The sequence below is a fragment of the Scleropages formosus genome, chromosome 24 (assembly GCF_900964775.1).
Source record: "Scleropages formosus chromosome 24, fSclFor1.1, whole genome shotgun sequence".
Lineage (NCBI taxonomy): Eukaryota > Metazoa > Chordata > Actinopteri > Osteoglossiformes > Osteoglossidae > Scleropages > Scleropages formosus.
In genome coordinates, this window is record NC_041829.1 from 11,308,210 (window position 1) to 11,322,029 (window position 13,820).

The 13,820-nt window shown below is 41.5% G+C and overlaps 1 protein-coding gene across 11 annotated transcripts in view; it reads right to left on the minus strand.

Moving 5' to 3' along the window:
• Position 1: 1 nt before the first annotated feature.
• Positions 2-13,820, minus strand: part of LOC108936498 (leucine-rich repeat flightless-interacting protein 2-like) — a 39,040-nt gene continuing 25,221 nt past the window's right edge. For 6 of the 11 annotated variants that reach the window (XR_001966279.2, XR_001966278.2, XR_003797315.1 and 3 more), the window contains 9 exons: positions 13,199-13,306; positions 12,435-12,506; positions 11,859-12,029; positions 11,523-11,615; positions 11,206-11,298; positions 10,118-10,210; positions 9,676-9,805; positions 3,887-8,624; positions 3,726-3,764 (listed from right to left, as the gene is read on the minus strand). Coding sequence is in view for 3 of the 11 variants with exons in the window: in XM_029248897.1 (XP_029104730.1) it covers positions 6,217-8,624; positions 9,676-9,805; positions 11,523-11,615; positions 11,859-12,029; positions 13,199-13,306 (2,910 nt within the window). In the remaining 8 variants the exon portion in view is untranslated. Of the gene's footprint in view, positions 1,487-1,600; positions 1,706-2,986; positions 3,067-3,649; positions 3,765-3,886; positions 8,625-9,675; positions 9,806-10,117; positions 10,211-11,205; positions 11,299-11,522; positions 11,616-11,858; positions 12,030-12,434; positions 12,507-13,198; positions 13,307-13,820 lie in introns of those variants that run through there. The other 5 variants (XM_029248898.1, XM_029248899.1, XR_003797314.1 and 2 more) reach the window with 5 other exon arrangements.

Consider the following 13,820-nt stretch of genomic DNA (forward strand, 5'->3'; position numbering starts at 1 on the left):
CACTGTTCACTGTTATGCTTTAATACACACTTCAATAAAGCACAAAGATTACAATTCTTCCTTGTTAAAAAAAAATGTAAACAGTGTGATGCATCAGCGTTCCAAAGGTCTCCCGTCTGCAGTCCGTGGAGTCAGAAAGGGAAGGGGAGGGTTCCAATTGAAGCCTCACCCACTGGCCAATGTTGAAACGTCTCCTTTTTTCCCTGCTGAGGGGTTATATTTTAAATCGACAAGAGACCCACTCGTGCATTTCCACACAATTGGACTGAGTCGAGCTGTTGAGGTTGAAATATCAACAGAACAACCGATACATTCAGTGCGAAGTCAGTATTGTTTTAATGCATTCTTCATTTGATCTAATGGATTCATTTGATTGTTTTTTTCCGTATCAACAAACGTTCTTACATTAAAGCTGGTGATTTCACATAAGCTGTTATAGTTTCTGTGTTTATGGCTATATTTCTTTGTGACAGGAAAAAAATAATGTAGAGATCAAGTTCTTGAGCTGTGTGGGTCCGCCCTACTAGCTGTACTCCGCTATCTGCTACTGAAGCTACAGCCACGTGCACACGCTCACGCAAACACATGCGCACACACACATACTAGGTTTGGCTTTGAATGTAGGGCAGAAGTGAGCGCTCTTTAGTACAGGTTTAGAAAAAAAACCACCATCCTGTTCGGGGGAAAGCTCATATGTACTAAAAGTCATCTGCGCCCAGCCACACACCTTCTTCACAAGGCCGCTGTCATCCTCCAGCCCAGGTGCTTGTAGAGCTGATATGCACTACAGGGGGAACACCTGAGGGGGGCGCAGTGACCACATGGGACTGAAGGGGAGGCCCAGCTGCAGAGCAGGGTTGACATGGGGCCCATGCTGGCGCAGAGCTGCACAGAAGGTACAGCACGGACCTGAGAGTTGGGCCAGCACTTCTTACAGGCCGTCATAGGCCAGCTGCAGGGCTCTTTCACATCCAGAGAACCAGTGTGCAGATGACCGGTGGCAAGTGCCGCAGGTTTCCATCAACTGCCAAGCTCCCTGAGGTCCACTTCCTGTTCCCTCCCTGTAGCCACGACTGCAGGCCAGTGCCACATCCTCCCTCCCAGGGCTCAAGCCAGAGGAGCAAGGCTCACCGTCTCCTGCATGGAGCCCATCTGGAGAGACAGTCTTCACTTATCTCCTTGGGCAGATGAGGAAACGGAACCTAGTGGGTTTGTGGGAACAAAGCAGCATCTGCTGGAGCGAAGCAGCAGTCACAGGTGTTGTTGTCGGTGGCCGCTTAAGGATGATGTGCACAGAGATAATGGGAGAGCTACTTTAGAGCTGACATGGCGCTCCAGGTCGCCTACTGCTCAGCTGGTATGGTGTTGGGGTCGCCTACTGTTGGGCCAGCATGGCACTCCGGTTGGCCTTCATCTTCTCCAGCCGCTTCGACAGGTGGCTGTTGCTTGCTTCGAGCTCATCAATTCTGTCCAGTGCTCCTCTCAGCTGTGGCGATGGGGACACAGAAAGATGCAGAAAGAAAAGTGTGAGCAATGGACCCCAGGACGTGCACAACGGAATCTGATGGGCTACGTTGAACGCAGAAAACAAACACCTCACCTCCCTCTGCATTTTTCGCTTCTCCGCCTTTAACTCATCCTCCACCTTCTCCGCATTCTCTGCAGCAGACTTGTAGCGTGTCACCTGTCCTTCCAGCCGAGTCACCTGAGAAGTCAACAAGAAAGTAATGGGAACCAGAGCTCAACATTAATACATTTACATTTATTCATTTAGCAGACGCTTTTGTCCAAAGCGACGTACATCTCAGCAAAAGTACAATTTATGCATTGCATTAAGAGGAAGAGACATAGCTGCAGACATGAAAGTCTCAAGCAAACCTAGTTTGTTCCCTACCACTTGCTGCACCGGGGTTCATCGTTCGAGTAGGTATACTTGTCTGACTGTCCAGGACTAGCAATATGCACAAATGTTCATAGTGGGGACAGGCAGACAATACTGAGAAATTCCATGCAAAACAATGACCACCTTTAAGGTAAAGAAACCATCTGACCACCAGCATTTTCATTTCGGAAAGGTTTTCTTGCTAGAAAGTACTAGAAATAAAAAAAATAAACCAAAGTAGCTCGAAAACGTAGAAATATTTTGGGCAATTTACACTGGAGCCTTTTTGTAAATGTGCATCCTTTAACGTGATGCCCTGATTGCCTCCCTTTCATTACAATTTGCATGGATGATCTAACTCCAGACATGTAATCGTTCTCATCTTGTTTTCTAGTATTTTCCAAAATTGGACAGGTGTAAAATTTAATGTAGCGGATAAAATGTAATATGTTGCCATCCCGTGGACAACGAAACACAGGAAAGTGTAAAAGCCCTGGGAATCCTACGCTAGGCCAAAAGGGAATCCTCCCTTCACGAATCAAACACAATGTGCTCTCACTGAGACTATCACATCTTAGCTTCATTTTCGCAGAAGTGACCCGTCTCCCACGCTTTAAATCGTTACTGCCACTTGCAGCGTTAGCAGGACCTTTGCCAACTACGTTCGCACACAAACAGCACAAAAGAATAATGTTTACAGTGCAAAATAATGCTGTTGAAACAGTAGGAATAACAGAACTGCCCAGGAGACACCTTGATTGTAAGTATACTATGCCGCAGACTGCAGCCAAGACAACAGATTCCCATTGTACCAGGGTACCAACGTCCACAATATGGCAACGCCACATTAGCGCCATTAGCTTCTAGCAGCCAACAGCAAAACTATGCGATTTGCATTACTTTGCATCTTGCCAGGTAATTTAAAAAAAAAAAAAAAAAAAAAATTAGTACTCGAGACGACTTGGAATATTTTAAAATCGCCAAAACTTGAGTAAAATGCAAATCCACTGCATAAGACCAGCATTAGCTGATGTGTTAAAAAGAATGGTTTCCACCCAGTGTGACTTGTGCATTAAAAGGAAAAGAGACGTCCCTAATACTTACGTTTTGTTCCAAAGCTGTAACTTCCTGTTCCGATTTGACCAGCTTAAACTTGAGCTCACTAATGTGCCTGTTGGCATCTCCTGTAAATGTAAATAGCACAACCACAAAATAAAATCGCCGCATGCAAAACAGCTGTCCTTTTCAGTACTAATTTTATTAACGTTTGGAAATGCTTGCACAATGTCATATGACACGGAATAAAATTATGGCTGTGACCCTTTTGAGGACGAGCGGAACAGAAGAAGACATCTGACAACTGAGGCCCTCAGTGAGTCCTCTCCTTACCGCTGGGATCAAAGTCTGCTGGAGGAAGGAGCTGAAAAGCCTTGGTGCTGTTTATTGCAGCATGAATCAAATTTACATTTGAATCAATACGTTTACCCTTTTCTCCAGTGTAATATTAAAGTACCAACAATTATTCACTTGTTTATAACCCTGAACAATCTAGCATGAGTACCTTGCTCAAGGGTACTACAGCTGTAGGTGAGATTTGAATCTGTGAATTTGGGACCCAGAGGCAGCAGTTTTAACCACACTCTTAACTGTGCTATTCCCCCGCTCCTACTTGCCATCATGTAAAAGTGCGGAGATTTAATTTTTCACTTCGACGTTGGAGTGCAGAATGTTTAGAAACTGTCATTATTATAGACCATGGCACCATACTTTGGATATCGAGGATGTGAGGGTCGGTTCCGTTTTCCAGAGCTCCCTCATCGGGGGCTGCACTCTCCTCTGTCCTGTTGTGTTTCTGATCCAGCTGCGCCTTTAGCCGTTTCACCTGGGAAATGACAGGCCAAAAATTCAGGCTTGGTCAGACTATGTAAAGTGGCATAGCTGGTAACCGAGGAGACATTCAGTGATGCACCTTTGGGAGTTAGAGCTGAGAGTCACCCTCCTTACCTGTTCTACGAGACCTTCCCTCTCATCCACCAGCTTTCTCAGTCGGATCTCTGGAAGAGACAAATTCCAATGAAGCTTCCAAATCTTTATTTTCAGTGCAAAATGTTTCTGTGCTTGTTTTTTTTTTTTACTATGGGAGGTCAGGCCCAATTTATAGTTATTAAGATCAATAAAATAAGTTGCAAGGTTGTTGGTATGCAGATTTTTTTTCCCATAATAAAATAGAAACTAAAATTATACTTCATATATAGTGTTATCACGGTCGTTGACTGAAAGCGATCACATTACGACAACCACATAGCATGTTAGAACTATATCAGTCAATATGGTGATTTGAGGTAAATCATCAATATTTTTAAACTTAGAGCTATGTGCACACTAGATAGAGGTTGGCCCTAATTCCTCAACTATTCTCAGGGAGCTTTTACATTCATTATACATATTACACATAAACTTGCATGATCTTTAACTGTTCTCAGGGAATTTTTACACACATTATGCTTGTTACATATCAAAAAAATGCATGAAAAATTAACAACGTTTTTGGTGCATCTCTTACACTGGAATACAATGTCTTAAGAAAGGCAACATACCAGGGAGAAGAGGAGGAGCCAGGGACATGGAGGGGGAGGAGCTCACTCAGGATGGGAGAGGTTTAGGTCACTTGATGCATGCAAATGAGCTGGGATCCGCTAAGGTTAGCATGCAAGAACTGGAGGAACTGAAACACAACATCTAATGCAATGTATGAACACTGTGAGAGAGAAAACTGCTCTGAGAACAGCACTGTTCTCCCTGGTGCAGAGCATGTGTTTCAACATGGTGGGGTAAATGAATTCTACTGCTGTATTTTTACAGCATCTCATCTTCTTTCTGAATAATCTCTACTGGAATTTAATGTTGCACTGGCAGCCATCTGCTATGAAAACATGTTATTTGTATTTGCATATCATCTTTACATTAATAGCATTACAAATTAGGGCTGGAATTGGAGAAACACATCAAATGATAACCAGGTATGTAAGGCAATTAAAATAATATGTTCAAAAGCTATTATTTTGTATTCTATAATTTTTCTATTATTTTTGTGTTCTTAATTCTTTGACTCATCAGGGTAAAATTTACTGAGGTTTGGTGTCATGTACTATACGTGTATTCGTTTTCAGGTATTGTGTATCACAGGTTGTCTGGGGTGCATCTGTATCTGTCAGTGTTGTTTGCCAGTGGTGTTGATCTAAGTCAAACTGCTTCCTAAGATTGATTTCACCCTTCTTTTTCCAGGTGCAGTGGTTTCATCTTCACAACCATGAACTAAATTATATCTCCATCCAAGACCCCATAAACCATTTTCAGAAGCAATGTTTCATTTTATTTTAAAAGAATGTAAAAGTATGCAGTTCTGGTTGGTATACATGTGTAAAATATCAAAGAAAAAAGACAGTAAAGGATGGAATACAGATTGAACAATTATATATACTGCAATGCAATAGTATATAAAACCGATATAATTTGCCAGAATACAATAACATTTCAGCAGTTAGGCATATCCTTTCAGCCGGAATTTTCTTCCAGTAGGAAAGAAATTAAATGGAATAGAAAAAGTGCTATAAATGATTATTGTTGGACAAATTATTAGGTCATAAAAAACAGTATGTTTTCAATAAAAAAAAAAAAAAAAATCCAAGGACGGTTTTAACAGCCATTGAAATATTTCTAAAATACATTACTAATTGTGCTTTTTTTTTTGGAAGTACCAGTCATGTCTTTCTTAGGCCTCAAATGTAATTTATACTACAAAAATAAATAGGCTTTCTATTTATGATTATTTTAGGATGACTTCACCATATGACATCTATCTCAGCCAGTACTGAAATAAACCATATGGCACTTTAAGATAGCTTTTCCTGTCTGGGTCACTATCAGAATTAACACACGCACAAACACACACACTTGACTTCTGGCCAAGAGCAGAAGTGTTATCCAACAGGATATCTAAACCTGCACAATAAACAACCATTATCAGTAATGTATGATACATTCTTTTTTGATTCATTCATACAGAGATAGGCACTCAGTCTGACTAATCACTACTCTGAGCTATCCTTACTGTTTCTTGCACAATAAATAGTTTTTTTTAGCTCAGGTAAGAAACCTTGAACATAATGCAAGCAGGATATAACATGTGGATTCCATACATTAGTTTTTTTGATTCAGATTCTTAACCAGAATGATGCATCAAACCTTTTAAGGTATTGCTTTTTCTTGTGCCAAGAGTTCTATGACATGTGTGCTGCATTCTCTCACTGTAGGATGAACTTTCTAGTGGGGGATTAGGCCATGCGGCAGTCGTCTTTGCCCTTGCCCTTTTTACTGCCCTTTGCCGAGCCTTTGCTGGCTTGGTCTTCAGTGCTCTCTGGTGGGACTTCAGCTGGTTGACTTTGTTCTTCTGACTGATTCTCTTGACTTTCTGTTTGCATTACTAAAGCAATGGCCTCCTCCCCTTGTTCTACAGTACTTTCTACCGCTGACTGTGATTCGTCACAAACTTGCTGACAAGGGAGTTCTGCACTGGGAGCCTGGGACTGATCATGTACACCTGGCCTTTCCACCTTGGTCTCCAGTTGTTGGTTCAACTGTGTTTCTTTTTCTCCTTCAGACTGTCTCTCAGCTGTGGATGTTGTTTCCATTTCATTGTCTTCATGAAGACTAACAGGCAATGCTTCTGTAGCTGCTTCCAAATCACCTTCAAACTGAAACCCTTCCCCTTCTTCATTGTCCTTTTTCTCTGTGCATTGAATTTGTTTTCCATACTCTTCCTCTTTTTCAGGTGTACCTTTTTCTAGCTGGTCTGAGCCATTTTGAGTTTCTACATTACTGGGTATTTGTTCTTCAAAACCTGGTTCTTTCAAGCCCTCAGGTGCTTCACAGGAATCACTCTCATCATCTACGAAGGGTGATGGGACATTTATTTGTGCACTTGAGCTTTCTTTTACTTCAGCATTTTTGGCATGCACCTCATTACCTGTGGAATTTTCTGAGAACTCTTCTTTCATCAGGGTATCTGCTTCTTCACAACTGTCCATGTCCTCAATCTCTGGTCCCTCAGGAAGTGTAACTTTGCTATCATTAAAACATTTTGTTGAGAAATCATCCCGATCAGCTGGAAATACTTGAGCACTTTCCTCATCCTTCTTCAAATTATAGTCTGCTTCTGTCAGGATGTCTTCTTTAAAGGCACTTGCCTCTACAGGAACTGCAGGTTCAGAAGTCAAAGAATCCTCTGCACAAATTTTCAGCTTTGGGTCAAATTGGTCCTGTATTTCAGGATTATCACTGCTAGTTACAAATTCATGGACAGTCTCTAAGATCTTGCCTTCATCTGTTCTACTTTGGTTTATGCCATCATGCTCAATTTCTTTCTCCCCTTCTGCCACAATTTCTTCCTGCACTGTTTGGAATGAGGTTTTGGTCTCAGATTTCTTTATTTGTTCTGTAGAACATTCTTCAGCTGTAGGATTATCTCTTGCTTTCATTTCTGGGATGACATGAGTCTCTTCATGATCATTTGTGCTAGCCTCTTGTATTTCCTTCATTTCTTGTTTAGCCACCCCTAGTTCTTCATTGGTTTTAGTAGGAGTAGCTTGTGCCTCACCTTTGTGCTTCTGCTTGCCCTTCTTCTTCTTTTTCTTCTTCTTCCCACAGCCTCCACCACTCTCAGGCTTTGAAGATGCATTAGAAGAGGGAGCAGAAGGTCTGTTAATCCATTCCTTACTTTGAGTGTCACTGTCTGGTTCAAGAATGATTGTGGTCCCAATGTCATCCACAAAGATTCTGTCCTTCTGAGCTGTACCTTGCCCTTCTAATTCAGAAATCATGTCAACACTTTCCAAATCTTGGTTAAAACAAATGGCTATAGTTTCTGTCGTTAACTGATCCTGCCTTATCATACTGGACATCTCAGCACATTCTTCGTTGTCCATACCAATACTATCTGTAGGACTGAGCAGTGGTTTAGCATATAAAGAAGAATCAGTCACAACATCTTCTTCTAAATGTTCATGCTTGATCGTGTCTTCTAAGTTTTGATCATCTTGAAGAGGAATGTCTTCTGTTTGGGCTGACTGACAAGCACAGAATTCTACATTGTGGGTGCTCTCCCTGCCAGGTTCCACATCCTCAATCTTGTGCATGAATTCATGTTCAGTTGAATCTAATTTTTCCACCGCTTCTTGAGAGGACTTGTTGCAGACAGGTTCAGCCTCTGATTCATTTTCCAGGTCCACTTCTCCTTCACAGCTGGCTATTTTGTGTTCTTCATTATCTGTATCATTTTCTCCAGTTTCCATTTTTTCTGTGATCGGTCTCTCTGTGCCATTTCTCACCACCTCTTCTTCTGTTTCAGAGAGTTTCAAATTAGACTCGGAATTGAACTGACTGTTATGAGGTTTATAATCATCGTCTTCTTGCTCAGCCTCTTCAGCCACCACAGCAGAATCATTGTGGATTTCCTCAAGCCTTTGTTTCTCAGGTATACCAGAATGTGCATCCCGTGAAGGTAAATAGAGATCCGTTGCAATCTCCCTGGGCAGCACATTTACACCAATGCTGCCATCCAGTAATTCCACCTCTGTCTTTGAGCTCTCCGGCATGGCAGTGTGATTCTTAGTCTTCTCTGACAGCACTCTATCGCCCCCTTCATCACACTCTTTACCTTTCAGCTTCACCTCCTTGGCTTTTCCTGGAAGACCCATGCAAAACAACTGTAGCGGCACATAATGTGGGACTACAACCACTAGTGGTAATTTTCATCTGGTGTTTTCTTTTTGCTGTGTCAGTTAGCAAGGAAAGATAAAGAGAATGGCAGCAGCTCTGGGAAATCAGTGAGCGTATGCGGCTAGGAGCCTCAAAGCAAAGTTCTTGACCCCAGGTTGACTCAGCAGACGGAGAAGAGCAAAACTCCAGAGAGCTGCAGCACACCACCAGAGTAGTATTCCAGGCCCTGGAAATGTCTGCTGTGGTCCTTTTTTAGCTAGTAAGGAGTTAGCTGCTCCCATTTTCTCACAAAATTTATAAATGTTAAACCATTGTAACCACAGCAGATACTTACCAGGGCAAAGCTGAAGAAAACACTGGAAAACGCTGGCAAATAATCACAGATACCCTTGTTATTGCTGATTTAAAATTTCAGTTACACTTGTAATCTATTCAACATAAGAAAAGGAATCACATATTATGATCCATTTAGTCAAGCTCAAATAATTTACAGATAATTTATTTTGAAATAAATCAAATGACCACAGTGAAGCTTATATATGAAGAGAGGAGTTCTGCATATTTTGCTAGTTTTATTAATCTGCTGTTTTAAGTTTGATTAAAGTGATATGATTAATCAGGTGTAAAGCAATTCTTATTTTAAGAGTTTTTACCTTAAAACGTACAGAACTCGCACCATGTCAAAATGGGATTGCTCTACCTCTCATGAAACCACTGCTAATTCACAGCACATTATTTTACAGAGAAAGTGAAATACAAATAAACATTAAAATATAAAAGACACAGGAATCACCAAGACTCATTTGTTGTCCAGAGGTCCAAGGGACTTGGTGGATGGAAAGATGCAAGGATTGTACTGCAAGGGATTTATGATTGCATGGGACAACCCCAGGAACATGGAAGGAAAGGCTAAAAAAAACTAGCCGCAGGGAAGCACACTGGTTAGTAGCAGATGACAGAGCAGACACATATGCTGAGCGTGACACAGATGTACACCGATATTAACGGGGACTTACCGAGGACACTGTCACCCCCAGTATGAGCTGTTTGGGAATCCTGGGCAGAGTCTGCATCGGTCAGCCTGTCAATTACCGCTCCAGTTTCTCCATTGGCATTCAGGTCAGGTCCAAGGACTATGCCATGCTTCTAAAAAAAAATATTTGCTATACTGTCAGAAGTGCAAGTTCGATTTCACATTCCAAATGTTTCTCTTAAACTCTCTTTTAAGTCTTCTACTTTATTTTTGCCATGATACATGTGAGTTTAGAATGTAAACAGATGAGAGAAAATTGTGTAAAATCTGCAGTGGTCCTTCAAATTGTCCTTTGTATTTATGTCACATTCATCAAATTTAATGTCACCTCCCCAGAATCATGAAGTCATTCAAAGTGTACCATTCAGTCAAAAGACAAAGTGGAGTAATAAGACATCTACTAGTTTTTTGTACACATTCAGTACCTTCAAAATATCTCTCAGCTGCAGCACCTCATCTCTGAGGTCATCTCGCTCATTCTGGACCGCATCAGAATACTCCTTCTGCCTCTCTAAAGCCTGAGCAGCACCCCCCGTGGCAAGGAGAAGCAAGAGCATATTGGAGAGGGAAGAGGTGATTGGAGGAAACAAGCGTGGGAAGGATGCAAAAGTTAGCGCAGCGCTGCCAGATTTGCATCACTTTTCCAGTTTCTGCCTCCATCTCATGGTCTTACACAAGCCACCCAAAAATATCACATTTACCAGTCTGTCCCCAAGTATTAGTATTTAAACATTGTTGTTTGCTCGATTTAACTTGTGCAGCTCCATGTACAATCTTCCTGCAGTAGACCAAAATAATAACCAGTTCATCTTATGTTATTTGAAACTTTATCAACCCATGGATGCAGACTGACCGAGAAACACAGCTCTGGGCAAGTACTGTAATGTAACTCTCAATCTATAATACTACCCTTGTTTGATTACTTGATCAGAAGCAATAATGACGTATCACTAATTTTCAAAGCTGTTAAGACCACCAAAAGTGTTAAGACATTTCTATTACATTTTCTTGCCAGGCTGTTAATTTTGTGATATCTTGCTTACAACTAATTTCTTACATGCCTATCTTAAATCCAAACACTAAGGTGAAGGTAGAACCCTGGTAAATGGTAATGCTAGACCCAAAAGTCCTATAATGCTAATGGCCGACTAAGATAATCCTATGTTTACAGCGCTGTAAAAATTTACTTTTATTCATTTAGCAGACGCTTTGCTCCAAAGTGAAGTACATCTCAGAAAACAATACAACAGTGCATTACACCAACATAATAACAGATATACAGGCAGGCATGTGATTCTTGAGTACAGTCAACTTTTCTTATACCATCATATAAACCAGTACACGTTACATGAGTAGCTGCATATAGTTTTTTTTTTTTTTTTTTGGGACGCAAATACTAGCTGTAGTGATAAATAGCAAATAAAAGGGTGGCCTTCCTTAAAGCTACCAGTAAACAGAGACTAAGGGAGGCCCATGCTAGAGCTCAAATACTGCTAAGACAGACACAGCATACCCCAATCTTTTTATCCTTCCATTCCAGGGTCTCGTGCAGGTCTTGGATCTCCCTAACATAGCCATCCTGCTTGAGACGCAACTGACGGATCTCCTAGCCATGATGCAAGGGAGGTCGTTAGGAAGCAAGCAGAGGAGAGAGAAGTCAGCAACACAGGAGTATGAGGAGCAGGAAAGGTCAAAGGTCAGTGAGAAGGTGAGCTCCTACCAGCGAAGACCCTTTTTAGAGAGGGTTACATGTGAAGATGGGTTACCACCGTCAATGACCAATAACCCTCAAACGTGCATGTAAGCACATATGGTTGAGCTTGAACTTACGGTCAGCAGCTCCTCACTTTGCTGCAGCATTTCCTTCATCTCACTAAACTGGAACTTCAGGATGCCATGGGCATGCTTCTCGCGCTCAAACTCCTACAAGGGACAAAACCAGAGTTGGTATATGAAGAGAGGAGTTCTGCTGTGTCACTGTGACAGGGTCCTATCCTACATCACATGGAGGTAGAGTTAGGTTTACGGTTAGTGTTTGGGCTTTCTATCCTTGTAATTAGATTATTGTCATTGCTGTTGTCATCATCATTATTATTGTATTACCAATGTAAGGAAACAGGTATTATTACGGGTGTCAGCCTTTACTGGTGCTGGCCAGAGGCTCACCTTGACCTTTTCTTCGTATTCCCTCCGAGATTCAGACAGCTGCTCCTCCAGCTCCATCAGAGAGTCTTTCAGCACATCCACCTGGTACATCAGCTTTGATTTCTCGTTGTCCAGCTGTGCATTGGACACCATGGCCTTACGGTACTTCTCCTCTGCTTCAGCAAGAGCATCCTGAGGGGGCGAATTTGAGTCACCAGTAGTCATGCATGTATAGGGTCCACATCATAGTTATGAAAACAGTCTAATAGAACACAGGTGGGTGTGCTGTCAAAATTTTTAGTAGAATACCAATACAGTCAAAATCTTCACTATTAAAACTCTCAGATGCAGGCAGTAATGTTCCCTGTAAAAAAAACATACCCGAAGGAAATTTTGTCACCAGTAAGCACACATACCGGTAGTTAGTAGCACTGCTCATGAAAACACATGTCTTTCATCAACACCATCACTGCTAGTACAAGTATATTCAACTCTGATTCATACACATCAACACAGAGAACTCAGTCCAGCACAGTCCTCAAGCTCTGGCACTCTCAGAGTTACTGCATGACACTTCACTCTGGTGGTAACCGGTACCTTGGCATCTTTGAGGCTCTGCTGGTACTCAGCTTCTACATCATGAATTTGAACCTGGAGTTGATGAATTTCCTTGAGTGGGCGGATTGAGGAAGGTCAGTTAGTGAGGTACACGTCACTGTGGCTGTGCCTGTTGTTAGAGCTGACGTGACCCAGCAAGTTTGGAGCATTAACTAAACACATGGAGCTGCAACCACAAAGATTCTAACTATGTATGGATTGATATTTAATTAGACATAAAACGCTCAATGCATGTGCTACCATCATGGCAGAGAAAGCACAAGGAGAACATGGGACATTATTAAAACTGCACTACTTTGACAAAATCAAGTCAAAATTCAGCATAAGCATAAATATTTCTTATTTCAGACATCTCTGTTAATTTTAATGTGTCTTCTACTGTTATTTATTCAGTTATCTGATGATTTTCTCAAAAGAATATTAGAGTGTTAAGTTTATATATTATGCTACCTACAATGATTTATCTATTTATACAGCTAGATAATCTTTATTCCGCAAATTTAGAAAAAGTATCTTGCTCAAAGGTGCTACAGCAAGAGGCAAGATTTAAACCTGCGTCTCTAAATTTCAAGGCAGCAGTTCTAACCAACATACTACCAACTACCCCATTGTGGCTGACTTTTGGTGGGTTTTTTGCAGTTCTTTTGCACCATCATTCTTATAGTGTGTAAGTAAGGCCCATAGCCTGAGTTTACCGTAGTGTGGAGCCCAGGGAAACTGGATTCTTGAGTCTACACACTCACCTTCATCTCCCGCACAGAAGCCTCTGAATCTGCCCAGGTGGAGGCGTCACCACTCCCCCTCCGTGATGAAGCTCTGCTTAGGGAAGCGAGAGTGGAGGCCCTAGAACCCTGTAGGAATACATATTGTATATTCACCTTATACATCATGGTTGGAGCAATAGACTCACGTGATTATTTTACTGATTTTACTCCATGGGACATTTTGGAAGTCATTTGAAGCCCAGCTTCCATGTGCGGTCTTGCTGTTCTCCTCTCCCATACACACCCAGACACATACAACATCATACAAAGAGTTTCCACCCATCCACTCTGTACCTGCATAACCAGCTCTGCTGTTTTCCTGAGTGACATTGAAATTTGTCACACAGTTTGTTTTGTTCTCAACAAAACACTTGATTAAGCCTATCCCAACTTATTAACTTATTTATTAATAAATATTGATATTTATTTTGGATATGCCTGTCAGCAATTCTCCTGAGTTAGCCATGCGGCCAGTGCAGAGGCCAGAATTATTGGTAGGTTGTGCAGGTTCAGTTAAGATGTGTGAGTTAATGATACTGTAGTTAGAACTGCAGTCCTTAAATTGAATTAGTGAACATGATGCAATAATTGCACTGTTTCT